The sequence below is a fragment of the Sturnira hondurensis genome, unplaced genomic scaffold (genome assembly GCF_014824575.4).
Source record: "Sturnira hondurensis isolate 20B ecotype Veracruz unplaced genomic scaffold, ASM1482457v3 Scaffold0006413, whole genome shotgun sequence".
NCBI classification, from domain to species: Eukaryota; Metazoa; Chordata; class Mammalia; order Chiroptera; family Phyllostomidae; genus Sturnira; species Sturnira hondurensis.
Window position 1 is genome coordinate 49,004,178 of NW_028079044.1, and position 16,911 is coordinate 49,021,088.

At 57.4% G+C, this 16,911-nt stretch overlaps 1 protein-coding gene across 3 annotated transcripts in view; it reads right to left on the reverse strand.

The window, feature by feature from the left end:
* ST3GAL1 (ST3 beta-galactoside alpha-2,3-sialyltransferase 1) overlaps nt 1-16,911 on the reverse strand; it is a 63,813-nt gene that overhangs the window by 9,626 nt on the left and 37,276 nt on the right. For 2 of the 3 annotated variants that reach the window (XM_037048592.1, XM_037048590.1), the window contains one exon: nt 784-1,660. In XM_037048592.1, coding sequence (XP_036904487.1) covers nt 784-1,095 — 312 coding nt within the window. In that variant the 5' untranslated portion in view covers nt 1,096-1,660. Of the gene's footprint in view, nt 1-783; nt 1,661-16,862; nt 16,890-16,911 lie in introns of those variants that run through there. The other variant, XM_037048591.1, reaches the window with a different exon arrangement.

Below are 16,911 nucleotides of genomic sequence, written 5' to 3' on the forward strand. Positions count from 1 at the left end.
GAAATTCTGACGCAAGCTACGGCACGAGTGGACCTTGGAGATGTGCTTAGTACAGTGAGCCAGACACAGAAGGACGGAGAGTGTGAGGCTCTACTCACATGAGGTTCCTAGAGTCAAGTTCATAGACAGAAAGTGGAATGGCAGCTGCCAGAGGCTCGGGGGAGGGGAGTTAGGGACAGGGCGTCGGGTGATGGTGCCAGTCTAGATAGTGGTGCTGCTCACGTGACCCTGTCAATGTCCTTAAACCCCTGACATGCACACTTACAAATGGTTAAGGTAATAAATATTATTTTATCACAATAGAGGAAAAGGGATAATCCAGGATTAAACTCGTGCTTCTGATAAGACCTCCTGGGGCAACTCCAAGCTCCTGAGTGGGTCACCTCCCAGGGTCGCCCCACCGTGCGGGTCCTGACCCAGCTGGGCTGGGCTGGGCCCCACATCCTGCCCACCCAACAGACTCCCAGGCCATGGGGCCACCACTGCTGGTGTGGGACCACACTCCGAAAACCCCTGGGGTAGCGGCCCCAGTGGAGGTCCCCACCAGTGCGGTGCCCCTGTGCACCCCAACACTGCGAAGTGCTCGGGCCAGAGTGTCCTCACAGCGCCTTCTGCTCTGGCTTACGCATAGAAGATCCTCAGTAAGTAGTTTTTGAATAAACACACGAGTGAAGGAATGACAAATACTGTGATTCTTGCAAAGAGCCCGGCAGGGCCCCAGGTGTGGGCCCAGGTGCCGGGGTCCCCGCTCGCCCCCGGCCCCCACTCTGCCCCAGCTCTCACCAGCCACCAGCTGTAGGTGTTGTCCTCCAAGAACGCGTTCTGTGCCGTCAGCAGCGGCTGCACGGACCAGTTGAAGCGCTCGTCGAACCAGGGCGAGACCCCGCGCTGGCTGAGGCAGCGGGTGCAGGTGCAAGGCCTGTGAGAGTAGGTCATCAGCCTCTTGAAGTTCTCCGAGAGCTCGATGATAATCTGCTTGGGGAACCAGGTGGTGGTCACCATGATGTGGGAGTAATTCAGGAGGAAGGAGGTGAGGAAGACGAAGAAGACGAGGAGGGTGAGTACTTTGAGGGTCCTTCTCCTTACGGTCGCCATGTCTGCCGTCCTGAGGAGGACTCCCAGGGATGGGTGGGAGGAAATCGTGCCTAACTGGGGAGGAGCCCGGAAGAAAAGCCCCAGAGATGGGGATCGATCCCAAGGCCAGGCAGGGACTCCCGGGGGCCTCGAGCCCCGCTATGGCCGCCTTCCCCTCGTCTTGCTGACGGACACCCAAAGGCCGCGTGGACCATTCAGGGTGGGATGACTCTTCTTGCACAAAATTTGTCTCTTCCAGAAATAATGCGGGCTGCTCCGTCAGCAAACCTCAGACCACGGGTACTGTCTCCTGATGAAACGTTCATCGGACATAATACCAGTGATTTCCTTTTCCGTCCAAAGGCGTTGAGGGGTAATTACTCTTGGTGACGGTGTCAGGTCCCTCGGGGGCGAGGACCTGGAAGGAAGGTTCACAGTGCAGGACAGAAGGAAGCTGTCTTTGTCACTGTCCCCTGGAAAGGATGGTGTGCGATGATCCTTAATTAGAGCTGCCTGACCACGCTGTCACCAGAGAGGTGGCGGTCAGGCGGTTGGCTTGACAAAGGCACGGAGGGTTGTCTGTCATCTGCACAGAGAAGGAAGAAGAAAACAAGACGAAATTCTATTACTGTGTTTAAAAAAAAACAAGTCTCTGTCGCCACCTCCTCCAGGATAAATTCTATTACCTGCCGTTTGGTCATTCAAGCCGACGTGGCGGGAGACTACAAATGGTTTTTTTATCTGCTGAGCCTTGGCCTGTGCACATATACGATGAGACATCAAGGCCTATTTCTGCGAGGCTGGTGAGGGACACCCGGGTGTCCCACCCATTTTTCCTAGAACAGTTAAGCATTCAACCCAATTTCGGGAACTGAGTCAATGACACAGTCGCAGCAACTGCTGAGGACACACTCCCCCCACCCCCTTCAGTCCACTTAGATCCCAACGCCAACAACGTAAAGGACGTGCTGAGGGGCTCGTCCCAGCTTCCGTGCACCCTGGCATTCAGGTTCCACCACTTATCCTCAGTCCCACACAGTGGGCATTAGGTGGCCCAAGTTCAAGTTCAAATGCTGGTTTGTCGGCCTTCCTGGCTCTCAGTTTCCTTTCAGTAAAATGGGGTAATGCCACATCCACTTACAGAATGAATGGTTAGGAAGATAAGATAAAATGATAGCTGCTGAGCTCTCGGTGTCTATCAGGCAATTGTTCAACCTTAATTTTCCTTTTTCAACAAACGAGTATTCTTGGACGACCCACTAAAAGCCAGACATGATGGCATATTCTTCACACAAATCTATTTACTCAGATAATCCTCAAAGTCTACCGCCAGCTTAGAAATAGGGGTTTCCCATGTTGTCTGGGAAAGGAAGAGCAGGTCTGAATCCAGACCCACAATCCTCTGATTCCGTGAACCTGGAGGGGCCAGGGCACCGGGCACAGGGACAGGGGCTCTGTGGGGAAGGTGGCCTCCTGTCTGGTCACCGGTCTTCAGAGGACAGAGTTGGAAGGACATAAAGGGGAGCACTGGTAACCAAAGGAAGCAACCACAGGTCCCCAGACTTCACTGATGTCGTCCAGGTTCTGCAGAGAAAGCTGTGGTCACACCTTTGCCCTTGACCAGGACTGAGCCCTTTTGGTCTTTGCTTGGACTGTGCCCCCATCTCTACTTGTCTGAACAAGTCTCCCCCATCCTCCACCTGTAGATCATCAACAAGCAGGGTACGTTTTCTTCCAGGACAGTGACGTTTGAAGGGAGAGCAATTACCTTTGGGTAGACAGAGAGGCTGCTCGGAAATGGTTACACGCCCACACCGGCCCCTTGCAGCTTCCTCAGCGCCTCAGCTCAGTCGGCAGGGTCACTCCGATCTGCCTACCGCTCCACTGTCTACTGTCTCTGGCTTGTATTTGGAACCTAAAGGGGACCACGGCCCTCCCTTTCCAGCCAAGCCCCAGCCCCTCCATTGAGAAGCAGGGCTGGAGCCAGACTAACCTTCTGAGGCCGGCTCCTTCCACTTTAACCGGCCAGCAGAAGGTTCCCACCCCTCTTACCCTGGAGGTTGGTCTAGGGATGAGAACGTGCCCTAATTCTATCCAATCAAAGTGAAACCCCCGACTTTTGTCCAAAGGGCAGAATCTTTCTTTTGCTCTGATCCGTCTGATGTTTGGATGTGGAAGTCAGAGTCATGCCGGTCATTCTGCCTGTTCATGGAAGAGGGGGTTGCTGGACGGGACCAGAGAAGTGCTGTTGAGTCCCTGATCTAGCCGCTCCTGCAGCCTGCCCTACCTTTTGACCTCTCAGGGACATGAGATAATAAATCCCCTTTATTGTGTAAAGCAGACTGCTTGCAACTTGAAGCAACACAACTGACTCACAGGTCACACTCGCTCTTGCCTCCGGGCTCCTGCCCAAGCTGACCCCGTTGTGCAGAAAAGCCGTCCCACCCTGCTGGGTGCTTACTCATCCTTCAGGGCTGAGCTGGCACTGACGCCTTGAGAAAGGCCTGCCCTCGCCTGGCACGAGGAAGGGCCTCCCTGGGTGTCCACAGCGCCCTGGCTCCCTTCTGCCTGCCCTGTTTACTTACCGGTCTCCTTCCTCCCTGGGCTGGGAGCTCCATGAGGATAGAAGCTCAGTCTCACTCACTGTGTCCCTGTCACCTGGCACACACATGGCATCAGGAATGCAGAAGTGAGTGGGGGGAAAGGCAAGGGCTGGCGCTGCAGACACCTGAGCGAGAGCACAGACTGAGGCAGAGGATGCTGCACCCCCCATTTGCTGTGTGACTGTGAACAAGATACCTAACCTCTCTGAACCATTCCTTGAACTGCAAAATGGGGCTGATAAAGAGATGTGCTCGCATCTCAGCGCTGTCAATCAAGCAAGATCTGCCCACCCATCCAATTCACTCACTGTGTGTTTTTGCTGGGCCCTGGGCTGAGCTGGCACTGAGTTAGGTGGTTGAGATGCATGATAAGTGATTCTAAGGTGGCAGAAAGGAGGCTGGCGTGCCTGATCAGCGTGGAGGAGAGGAGCAGGCACGTGGGGGGGGGGTGCCGGCNGATTCTAAGGTGGCAGAAAGGAGGCTGGCATGCCTGATCAGCGTGGAGGAGAGGAGCAGGCACGTGGGGGGGGGGGCGGGGGAGGGTGTGTGGCAGCTGTGGCAGCTGCCCCCAAGACTAGGTTTTCTCTGAGTGACGCAGAGCCCACTGGAGGGTCTGAGCTGAGGGGTGACAGGGTCTCACTGCATTTGTCTTTAGGACGAGTGGGGCCCTTGATGCTCTTCCTGACCTTGCATCCCATTGCCAAGCAAGGGCAGAGACAAATTCACGTCAATAAATGACATTGATCAAACAAGACTCTGGATAAGAGGCTAGGTTCCCCAGCACGTCCTGGCTCCGTGTGAGATACGAATGCGCCCAGCTCATGCCAGGGGTGGAATGAGACTGAGAGCGAGGCTGAGCTCAGAATCCAGGCAGAATCCGGGCAGGGGGCGGCAACACCCTCCTCCCCCCACATCTGGCTCAGCCTGGTAGCCGTATTTCCTAGGCCACGGCACTCACGGGGCTCCCATTTACCAGCAGAGGCTCCTGGGCTGGTAACGATTAGTGCTTTTGAAAACACTGGGAAAAAACCCCAGCAGAAAAGCAAGAAGGCCCCCCCCACCCCTCCCCGGGCCCCGGGGAAGAAAGGAGGTGTGCGTGACCTCCCTGCCCTCTGCTCGGGGAGGCAGCTCGAGACCCAGGCGCAACCCCAGCCCTGGCTCCCTGAGATGGAACCGGGACCAAGACGCCGCGGGCCAAGGATCTCCGCCTGCCAAGTGGGCCACACCTTCCTGAAACAAAGAGCGAGGGGAGAGGGAGGGGGAGGCCCTGGCTCCTTGTCCTCTCTGCAGGAGGGATGCAGAGAACATGGAACAGTCTAACAGGGTCACCACCGACAGCCACGCAAGGGCTCGGAAGGTAGGGACCTCCTTAAGGAGACGCATAAGGAAGGTCAACTTCCCTGGCAGCAGAGAGATGGCGGCGGGTCTGGCCACTGACAACTGCTTTAAATACCGGGAACACCGAATGAATGAACGGGGTGCGTTTCCGGCGTCTACCAAACACCTGCTGAACTGTGCGGCAGCTAGTGCAAGGCTGGGCACACCCCCGGCCTATGGGTGCTGGTGGGATGGTGGGCGAACACTGCGGAGTGGCAGGAAGATCAGCGTTTCTAATAAAGAGCTGCCCAGCCTCCCTCCCTGTGACCCTCACACACACCAACGGGGCAAAATGGGTGATCACGCATGTTTCCCTGAAAGGGGGAACTGAGGCCCAGAGAAGGCAAGTGACTTGTCCAAGGTCACACAGTGAAATGGAGGCAGGGCCAGCACTACGACCCAGGCTTCTGCGTCCTCCGAACGCCTCCACGTCACCACGGCTAATCCTTCCGTCCCACGGAGACCTGCTCTCCTTAGGATTTGCTTTCTTGGGATTTCTTCGGGTTTGAACTCTGCTGTCTGTCCAACTTCCTGAGGTGGACACCACCTCGTTCACCCTCTCGTCTGCTGTGCCCACCGTGTCTGAATCGTGCCCTGCGTCGATTTTACGCCTCGTACTTTTCAGGGCCGGCATTTCCATCCCCGCGATCTCTGTGAAAGCGGCAGTTTTCTGGTGGAGTCCTCCCTCTCGTCCTCTACTGCCCTGCAGTCAATTACCACAGTGAATCAAACGGCCCCGTCTCGGCCTGTGGCATTTGGATGGCACTTGGGTCTGTTTCACGTGCGTCTATTTCTGTTGCCTGTTTCCTCTCTTTGGCCATCGGGTGACCCTCCGTTGGCCTGGAGAACTGCTCATACTGTGCATGGCGAAAATGCAGAGGCGCCGGTTGGAGAGAAGGATGTTTCCTCCTCGGGCCCATTACCTTCTTCCGCACGGGGACTCGGACGATGGGGGCCACCCCTTAGTCCCCTGTGGTGGTGGGCATCTCTGGTGCACCCTCCCTGATAGGGCCCAGCCCTTCTCCAAGGACAGCTGGGATGCCTACCGAGGTGTGTCCTCCTTGCAGGTGTCACCTCTGATCCCTGTGTCCCTGCACGGGGAGATGGCCGAAGCTCAGTCTAGCCTTTGAGCCTCGTGGCCACTTGCTTTCTCCGGCTCTGGATCCAAGCACCTTCAGTCCCGGCAAAAGCTTTCACAGGAAAGGGCGGTGCAGAATAACTGCCATCTTCTCTGTACCTCCCTTTGGTCCAGATCCCCGGTTCCTCGGTTTTGGCTGACTCAGTAGCCCTGGACTCGACTTGCTTTGCTTTGTTTTACCACCCCGCCCCCCACCCCGCCCCCCACCCCGCCCCTGGCCTGACGCTTTGCCTCAGTTTCTTCATCTGTAGGCACAGCACCCACACCCCACGGGGCTGTGCCAAGAAGGACACGAGCCGTGCAGGTGAAGCCTCTGGGCACCTGGCGCATCTCGAGTGCTTCTGAACACGTTAGGTGTCGTTACTGAATTCCCTTCCAGTGCTTCCCCTCTTCCTGCAGGGGGTGCAACTAACACCCCACCCGCATCCTTCCACCCACTTTGACCGAGGTGGGGGCTGAGCTCAGAGAGGGGAAGAGACTTTTCCAGTCCCACACAGCAAAAGGGCGTCTGAGCAGAAAGGAGAACCATGCCGCAAATGCCAAGACCAACCCAGCTCCCCCTAGTGTGGTACCTCCCAGGGGAGGGGGCTCGAAAGGCATCAGGGACCGAGACCCAACCAAGGAAGAGTAGACAGCGCCACGGGTGCAGAGGGCTGGGAGCGGGCCCATCTGCGCGGCCGGGGAGGGGCCCTGCACGGGAAAATCTGCGAGGCACGGAGCCCTCGGCGGCTGGCCCCAGGGACACAACATGGCCTGAGCTCCAAGTCCCTCACTGCACAATGGAGGTGTTAAGCCATCCCTGCCTCTCAGGTGGCCACACACAGCACCGACTCGTCTATTAATCTAGAGGGATGGACACCCTGGGTGGAGGGCTTTCTCTTCACCATCCCTGCTCCAAGCACCACTGTGGGTCACACTGCCTGAGCCCGTGACAGCCGAAGCTCTGGTGCTGGGTTGTAGCTTCGCCTTTCAGAGGTGGCAGCAGAGGCCCAGGCCAGTCCAGCGACCTGCCAAGGAGCCGGCCTCCAGCCCAGGCAGAGCCCCGCGAGTGGGGTCCAGGCGGGGCTTGTCCCCTGAGCCCGCGTCTGAGCTGTCGAAGCAGGACAGGGACCATCCCTCCTCGGCAACACGGCATGAGCCAGCACAGGGTTTGTGGGTACCCAGCTCAGGGCCTGGCACACCAAATGACAGCCCCCTTTCCTCCTTCTGTCTGAGCTCCACCCACTGAGTCACCCAAAAGCTGGCCCAGACCTGGACTGCCTGGGCCAGACCCAGATCCTCTGGAAAACATTGCCCAAGAGAAACCCAGCCTCAGTGAGGGGGGACCAACAGGTGGGCATGGCCGTTCATGTAGGTGACTCTGGGCTCACCAGGGACCGGCACCTCCAAAGGAACTCCATGGCCCTGCAGAGGCCACAGTGGCCAATTGATGGCAACTGAAGGGATGGAGAAGCTCTGTGGAGGTGGCCACGGAAAGGAGGAGCCTCAAAGACAGGGGGCTTTGACAAGGAGGGAGGAGAGCAGAGAGAATGGGGTAACCAGGCAGCTCCCCAAAGCACATGGTGGTGGCGGTGGTGATGGGGGCACCCAGCACAGTGAAGAAGAGCTGGGTGCCCCTCAGAGTGGTCACGGTGGGTGGGTCCAGGTCGCAGACGTCTTCAGGGATGTGGATTTGGGATGAAGGCGACGGGGAGCCACTGATGGCCTGTGAGCAGCAATTAGTAGGTGGAGGCGGGGCGGGAGGGGTGTGCACCCCCCTCTCTTGGTGCCCAGGGCAGCCCATCTCCCGTGGGGCCTCAGTTTCCCCACTCTGTCCTGCACTGACTTGACCATTTGCCCATGTCCCCAAACCCACTGGCAGGCTGGGAGAGACCTTCTTGGGCTTGCAAACCCTTCTCTCCTGGTGCCTCTCCCATGCCCCTTGGTGGGAGCTGGAGGAGAAAACAAAGGGTTCCCAAAGCACGAATCCAGGCTCAGAAACACATCCACAATCGGGCGGTTTGGAGGGGCGGCCCTCAGAAACACAATGAGCCAGCGCCGGGGTCACAGGACACGGGGCTGGGTACGTTTTCACGCTGTGAGCCGCACAAAAGGAACTTAAATCTGCAAACCTTCTTACGTGTGTGGACTGAGGGGCGCTGAGTTCGGAGCCCGAAGACACCCACACGACATTCGAGGCGTGAAATGCGGTCAGGAATTTGGGGAGTCTCACAGACGGCAGGCACGCCCAGGCCGACAGCTGCTCCCGGAGGAAAAAAGGGATTTCCCCAATTTGGGGGTGTGGAAGTCGCGGCAAAAAAATAAGCTATTCAGAAGTGTGAGCCCCACTGCACCCCACCTCGGGGCCTGTCCCTGGTTCCAAGAGCTCCGGCCTGAGTGACAGGCTGGGGTCCTGGCTGGCCTGGAGTGGAGGTTCACAGAGTCAGCGTGGCCTTAAAGGAGAACTCCCTCCCAGCGCCTGGTTCCACCGGGAGGTTTTTAACTCTGACTGACAGGGGCATCTGGAAGGCTCCCAAAGAGGCGGAGGGGACATAACTGGTGATACCCAGTACGGGATTCAGGTTGCAGGATAAACCTGGAGGAGAATGGCAAGGGGCCCAGCACCCACCCACGTGTTCTGAGATGGGCCGCAGCCCAAGACAACAAGCATGCGTCTGGCACGAACCCTCCCCAGCACCCTGGGGCTGGAGGGGTGTCAGGGTGTCTAGTGGGGTCCCTGGGATAAAACCACCCTGGACCAGCCCCGCCAGAGCCCCCCTCAGAGGGGGGCTCAGCTCAGCAAGAGAACCGCCCACCTGGCTCCGCACACTCTGGCCCTGCCCCACCCTGAGCCCTATACTTGGGGAAGGAGGGAAACCTTGTCTTGCTGACAAGGGGTTGCAGGGCGGGCTGCTGGCAGGCCTGGGAACGCGGGGTCTGCAGTAGGTGGGCCGGGGTCCTACCCCAGGGTCCAGGGAGCATCCAGAAAAGCTGAGACCAGCCAGCCCTGGAGAGGCTCCAGCAGGAAATAGCAGAGAGCACGGGGCAGCCTGGGACAGCAGAGCCCAGAAAGCAGACAAGAACGCACAGGCCAGCAGCAATGACAAGGCACATGGTGTGAGGGTGTGGGAGGTGTCCCCACAGTCTGGAGGGGCAGGGGTCCTCGGAGCCACGCAGAGAGTGAGAGACTGGAGCTGATATCTCCCTGCGTGCAGGCATAGCTGGCGAGTCCCGACAAAACCCACACCAACACGCGCTGGGGAAGGAGGCTCGGGGACCTGTCCCTCATGGCTGCAGCTGTGCGCTAGGCACCAAGCTGGGCACTTCCCCCGGGGTGCTCACAGCGCCATCACAACAGCTCTGTGAGGCGGTGCCTCTTTCACAGCGAGGACCAAGGACACTTGTTCAGTGGCTGCTGTTGAGGTGGGGGGCTGACCTGAGATCCAACCATGGTCAAGGCTGCACTGGCCTGGCTGAGCCTGCATTGGTGGCCAGCCCTGCAGTGTGTATGTTTCAACCACATAGGGGGTCGGGGGGACTGGGGAACTCCCAGAAGGCTCTGTCTCCCCTCCCCTGGAGCTTGGCAGCCCCCTGGCCCTGCCTCCAACCTTCTATCATCGTCCAGCACTTACTGGATGGAGGGGCTCGGGCAGGTCCAAGGAACTGCTCAGGGTTGCTCCTGGGGCCAGCAGGGCGTAGAGGTGGACAACACTGGTCCAGGTGGAAAGGGGGACGTTGATGGCAGTTGCGTTTCCAAACCCTGATTGGCTGTGTGACCTTGGACAAGCCGCTTGACCACACCACACCACACCTGGGCCCTGGTGTACAAAACAGAAATGTAGCAACCCGTGCCGAGGAGTGCTGAATGATTGCAAGGTTGCGGCGAAGCGCCCTGGCCCTGGTGAGGGCTGCCAGCCCATCTGCTTGCTCTCCGTATTAACCCCACCAAGAGGGGCTGCTCCTGGCACTGACTGCTGAGGACAGCTCTCAGAGCTTTCGTCCTATGACCTTGCAGAATCGACTCATGTGCCCATTTTGCAGATGAGAAAATAGAGGCCCAGGTCGTACATTTTGTAAAGAGTGAAGCTTAAAGGGGACCCAAGCAGCCCAGCCGCAGAGCCGCAGGAGTCTTGGAGTCTCGGCCTGAGCTGGTCTCACAGCAGGAGCTCTGGCTGGCACCCGTCACCCGCCCACGCCAGCATGGGGACTGTACCCTCACTCTGCCTACCCCTACCTCCCCCCTCCACGAAAGGTGCACACAACTGCTACTCACCCTCTACCCAATGGGGGAGGCAAGTAGGGCAGGAGAGAGTCAGCAGTCCTGACCCCCAGGACAGGGGCTGCCTTTGTGGACAGGGGGACCCCAGGGAGGGGGCCGTTCTGTCACGGTTCCTGAGGGCTGGGGGCAGGAGGCTGCTCGGCGTGTCCCCTGCCGCCCGTCAAAGGGCCTCCCACTCAGGGAACACAGCACCCTCAGAACCTCTTGTTCTGTCCATTTTGCTTCCTTTCATCTCCTCCTAAAATGCAGTGTGAGAGGCGGGCTTTGAGCAGGCCGTCGCCCTGAGGTCTGGGAGACTGAAGCTGGATGGGGTGCCAAGTCCAGGGGTGTTTCTGGTGGTGGTGGGCCACACATGGCCCCGCAGGGCTCTCCCCTGAGGGTCCCAGCACTTAGGGTTCGCCAGCAGGGCGACCTCCCAAAATCTCCCTCCTCCATACGCGGGCCAATGCAGATCTCATCCGGGAGTGCCTGGGTTGCCGCAGGGCCCACACAAGGCTGTGGGGGGGGGGGTACCAGACCAGAAAAAGGGCTGGCCGGCCGTCCTGACTGGGGTCCTGGGCTGCCTCTGGGGTCCCAACCCTTCCCGCTCCCGGTGAATGACCAACACCTGTGTCAGGAAGATACAGGCAGGTGCAGGCAGGTGTCTGTGTGTGTGTTGTGGACTCAGCTGCCCATTGGACACTTTCATTCTCAGCAACGAAGGCGAATAATCCAAAACCCAGGGCCTAAAGGATCACCTCTTCCCTAAAATGTAAAGAGTGCACTCCGAGCTCAGGCTGCAGGCAAAAGGATCCTTCCAGCCGCCCCTCACCTCTGGCCCAGGGTCCATGAAGCACTGACAGTCTGGGTTCTTGGTAACACCAGGACAAAATCACTTCCCAGACCTCACGCCTTTCCACATCCTCTCCACATTGTCCTCTGCCCATGCCTCTAACCTGCTCAAGTCTCCAGTGGGTTCTCTCCACACCTAGAATGAAATCCAAGGTCTTAACCATAGTCTACAAGGGCCTGCAAGAGCTGGGCCTTGCCTGCTGTCTTGACTCCATTTTCTATGCTTTTCTCTGCTCAAGGTACATTGGCCTCAAGCACGACGACCACAGGACCTTTGCACAGGCTACAAGCTTTGCCAAGAATGCTCTGCCCACAGATATTAAGATATCCTTTACTTAACTCAGGATGCTGGGTCAAATGTCCACACCTTGGAGAGACTGTCCCTGAACCGTTTGTATTCCTGATTCATGATGGGTAACCCCCCTCCCTGTCTCTCCCGTCTTTGTCTTGCAACATAACATATTTACATATAGCAGAAAAGACCCTGCAAGTCAGCTCTCTGGCCTCGGAGACTCTCTTGTTCCCCACGGAGTTCCTAGAAGAGGGATCTTACATATTCTTTAATCGTCACCTGAAAGGTAGGTATCATCCCATTGTACAGACGAGACAACCAAGGCTAAAAGAAGCCCAGATATTGCAACCTGCCTAACCTCACAGGTAGTGGGTGCCAGGTCTAGGATTCAGGCCCAGACTCCTTCAGTGCCGGCTCAGTGTCAGAAGCCGCTCCTCCACGGGCCCCGTGTGCATCCGTGTTTTCAGGATAAGCCAAGAAGGAAATGCCCTGCGGGTTCTTTGTCTGGATCAGTTTTTAGGGTTGTGTTTGCAGCCATGAATCATGAAACGCGAAGGAATGGCTTGCTTTCTCTTTGCTACACACAGTGGCTTCCCCAAGCTCGGCGTTCTGGGTCTATTCGGAAACTCACCGCAGGTGCCCACATCGGCCCAGGCCCTGAGGCCCGCCCCCTGGGACGTAGGGGTGAAGCGGGAGCTGACACCAGCCTGGCACTCATGCTGCTGGCTGTACCGTGAGTACCAAAGTCACCGGTCTCTGACCCAGGAGTCTCATGTCTTCCGCCAACATCCACGAAACGCCGACAGGCTAACTGATGAGCTCATAAGGAAAATCAAATCCAATCCCAGATTTAACAGCAAGGCTGTTCTATTTTCCACCTATTAGAGCATTTTATTATCAATGACATGTCCTCGTTGATGGAGCGACTTTCCATCTCATGCCTCCTCCCAGCGGGTGAGTGTCAGGTCTCCAGCGCTGCCTGCCGGGGAGACCCCTGACCCCTCCCCACCGCCCCAGGGAGACCCCTGTGAGACTCAGATGTGTCCGGTGAAATGGACAAGAAGAAAATGGGATTCGGTTTTAAGAGAGACGTTAGCCTTAGTTCGTGAACACAGAGTACATTCAACCAATGAATGTGGGGGCAGACACTGGGTGAAACAGAGTATAGAGAAGGGGCAGTTTCTCAATGTTTGCATTTTCATGACTTGAGAGTGAGCTCAGCGAGAACTCTCTGGAATTCAACCGACTGGACCACGTGGCCAGGTTGAGCCTGATGGTCGAGGGCACAGACTGTGTGTCCTTTCGTTCTGCATCTCTGGGAGTGTACCCTCGGCCCTGGCCCACCATGAGGGGCCGTTTACTGGGCAAGTGGACAGATGGGTAACCCAGCGATGCTGACTGACGATGGGCCTGCTGGTCAACCTCCAGACGGCTGCCTGCTCTTTGGGAAGGAGGCAGGCAGGGCCAGGCTCCGAGTTTCACGGTGCAAAAGCTTTCTGATCATCCCTTATGGGAAACTTTAAAGGAGCTCACAGGCCAGTAACCAGGCAGAACCACTTTCTGATGATTATTTTTCCAGCTGAATGAGATTCAGTTAATGGAAGATTTAATAACTCCTTCTGGGCCCTGAGGAAAGACACACACTCCTCTGCTCACAGATGTGTTTCTGGCTTGGCAGCCGCAGGCCCCAGATCAGGGAGAAGCGAGAACTGCTCCAAACTTTTATCTGAATGCCCTCGGCAGGACCCCAAGATCGTGCCCCCTTCTTGGGGCCCCAGTTCTAAGAAATCAGAGGGAAGCTGCCAGGAGGCTCTATCCCCAGGCCTGGCCACGGCCCGCCTCAGAGCCAGGTCTCGGGGCGTTTCAGGGTCAGAGAAACTGAAGGAGGGCCTCACTTTTCTGCTTTCTTTGCCATTTATGAGGCCCAAGGCTCAGGCAGGAGATGGGACTTGCCCAAGGTGGCAAATGAGTCTTTGGTGGCACCAAGACTAGAACCTGGAGACCCTAGCTCTCCAAGCATGTCCCTTCCAGCATGCCCAGCCTGGAGGCCAGACAGGCCTCACTGCCAGCACAGATGGTAGGGAGAACTGACTGCCCCCAGATGGGACGGGCCTGCCCAGGACCACAGCCTGCTCCTGGCCACGGCTGGACCGAGGTCTGCCCCTGCCCCTGCCCCTGCCTGCACCCCGGGCTCTGCTCCTGAGGTCAGCTCAAGGTCGGCAGTGAGCTCCTACACAATTTCTTGCTCTATTTCCATAGTTTTGGAGTCCAAGTCCCTGCACTGTTTGGAAAGAAGGGCCTGAAACGGCGGGTTACAGTGTACTAAACACTCACAGCCCTGGTTTGGACATGTGCTTCCACCAAAAACACACAGGGACCATTGCAAACGCCACCCGAGTGGACTGTGCTGAGAGGCGGAAGGAAGGAGACGGGCCATTTCCTGTGGGAGATGTACCTCCTTTCTGCCCCATTCGATTCTTTTCGATTTTTCTTGCTACGCGACCGCTACCCCCACCAGACCCTTACAGACCCTTACAGAGGACAGATGGAGGGGACAACACAGAGTAGCAGCTGTCAGTGGGAGAATGGGGAGGCAGACACAGAGAGAATCGGAACCAAAGAGTGCAACAGTACAACAAGTAGAGTCCCTGCCCCAGGGCCTTTGCACATGCTATTCCTGCTGCCTAGGAGGTTCTCACTCTAAAATCCACACGGCTGCTTGCTCCCTTGCTGCGCTCCTGGGTCTGCCCAAAAGTCCTTCTCCGAGGGGCCTTCCCTGATCACTCTGAAACATCACCACCATCAGCATCATCACCTCGCTGGGCTGCATTTTCCCTCACAGCCCTCAGCACAAAATGACAGCCCTCTGCTGTCACAGCCCTCACAGCCCTCTGCTGTGTCTGGAATTCCTTGTTTGTTACCCCCCTCACCAGGAAGCAGGGACTTCCTCTGTGCGCCGCCCACTCCACTGAGAACAGTGGTAGACCCTCGGCCAGTACAGGCATGGGCAAACGCAGGTTTACAGTTGTGAGAGTGCGAGAGAGCGTTTATTCTTGTATTATTATTATTTGTTATTATGTTATTTTCCCCACAAACAACTGAAAACCTACTTTTGCCCAGCTGGTGCCTGTGCTCTGAGGGCAGAGTGAAAAGCACTCCAAACCCAGGGAGCAGAGGTTCATTCTGGTTTGTGTGTCATCAAATGTGAGGTGTCCTGGTCACGGCTGGGCCTCAGGGTCCCCTTTGTGGAAAATGGGGATGGTCACAACAGCAATCTCAAATCAGCCCTGCCCAGGAAGAGCCCGGGACAGTGTCCAGCTCAGTGTGGGTCGCCTCTGATCTTGGGACCTTGTGTCCCGAGGTTTCCTCTCCTAGCTGAGCTCTGCTTGTGCCCTGCTGAGCAGATCAGCCGTCCATCTGTAGGGCAGGGAGCGTGGGGCTCAGCATGCAGACTTCCTCTGGCCTTTGCAAAAACAACACACCAAAAATACTACAGACCACACTGTGCATCTGTGCAGCTGCCCTGAACCGCGGCAGGAAAGTGTGAGTCCCGTGTGACAGGCTCCTCTGTGCCTGGGCAGGATGTGGGGTACACAGCATCTGATGGGGCACCCAGCCCCACTGCAGGGCCCATGGGTCTGGCTCCCAGACAGCCCGCAGCCATGGCGAGGCCTCCTGGAAGGCTGGAGTGACCTCTGCCGGAGTGAACTCGGCCACAGTGGCTCATCCTTGAACCTGGGCGTGCGGAAGGCTCTGGGTTTGTCCTGACCGGGATACCCATGGAGGGTGGGAGTGCTTGTGTCCAATATCACACACTCCCTCCCCCTTCTCTGTTTCAACAGCTCTGCCTTGTCAACTAGAGAACCTGCATGAGGCCCTGGCCAGCGAGCGCAGTGGGTTGAAGCATCGTCCCCATGTGCCAAGGTTGTGGGTTTGATCCCCAGTTGGGGCACACACAAGAACACACAAGAAACAACGACCAACTGCATCAATTAGTGCAACAGCAAATTGATGTTTCTCTCGCTCCCTCTCTCTCTAAAAAAAAAGTCTGCATGCGCATCACCAAAGATTGCTCGTTGCTGCCCCAGCTGGTTAGGGGCTATGGAGCTGCAGATGGGCAACCTGAGGCCCCACGAAGGGAAGGGGTGGGCACGGTCCCCATGGTGCGGTCTGGCAGAGCCAGACCTAACCTGCTTTTTGGATTTCTGGGCAACAACACCACCATTAGGTAGTGGTTTTCAAATGTCCTTGAAACTGGACCTGCACTGAGGCGGAAAGTGGAGGCTGAAACGGAGCTCTCCCGGCCTCAGCGGGGCTGGGGGCCCAAGCCCGGCTGTGGGGCCTTTTCACCACCCCAGAGCTGGTTTGAAAACCAAAGCCCTTAACAGACCGCACCCACTGTCCGTGCTGGTGGCCCCAGAAGGATGCCAAGCCCTCTTCCTGCCTCTGTCCCACAGGGTGTCTCTGGAGACCTGAGGGGCCCAGTCAGGCAGCTCATTTGGAGCCACATCACTAAAGTGGGGCTGGCTCGTTCTCAGAGATTTCTCAGAAACAGCTTCTAAGAAACCTTCCAAAGAGTAGGTTTCGAAGATGGGGAGCAGCACTAGGGCACCCCTGGTGGCGGGAGGGAGGGGACACAAGAGGCAGGAGGACCCAAATACCGTCAGAGGCACGCAGCGGGGTACAGAAGGGAGGCTGACGGGGGAGTCAGCCCCTGGCGGGCGCCTAACCAATGAGGGGTGGGGGCCCCATGCTGGACCCCACCTGCACCACTTCCCTGCCCACCTTCCTACCACGAGGTCAAGGGCCCTACTTTCGAATCACCGAGAATCACACATCCTCTGAACTACCTGTAGATACATCCATGGAGTACGTCCTCTTTATAATCGGGGCAGAACGCAGTTCTCGTGTAGTGACTCGAGTCAGCAACTGGATGCATTTGAATACGGTAAAACCTCCATTACGGGGGCGGGGGGGGGGAGCCGCTGTAAACCAGAGCTTTCTGATGATTGGATGAACCTCCCTGACCTGAGCGCTGCCCGACCACGTGGGGTTACACTGGGTTTCCTTCTAAACCTGTTAGAAGTATGGGCTGCCTACCGTGTGTGACCTGGGTGCCCTAGGAGGCACGGGGAGACACACAATAGTCACCAAGTCACAGGCCCCCACATCAAGGTGGAGGGGGGACGATCATTTCAACACAGTTTAAGGCAGACAAAGCAAGGCAGTTAAGAGCACTGGTTCCAGAGCCAAAGAGAGCTGGGTTCAAATCCCAGCTCTGCCACTTACCCGCTGTGTGACCTCAGGGTGTGCCTTAACCTCTCTGAGCCTCCGTTTC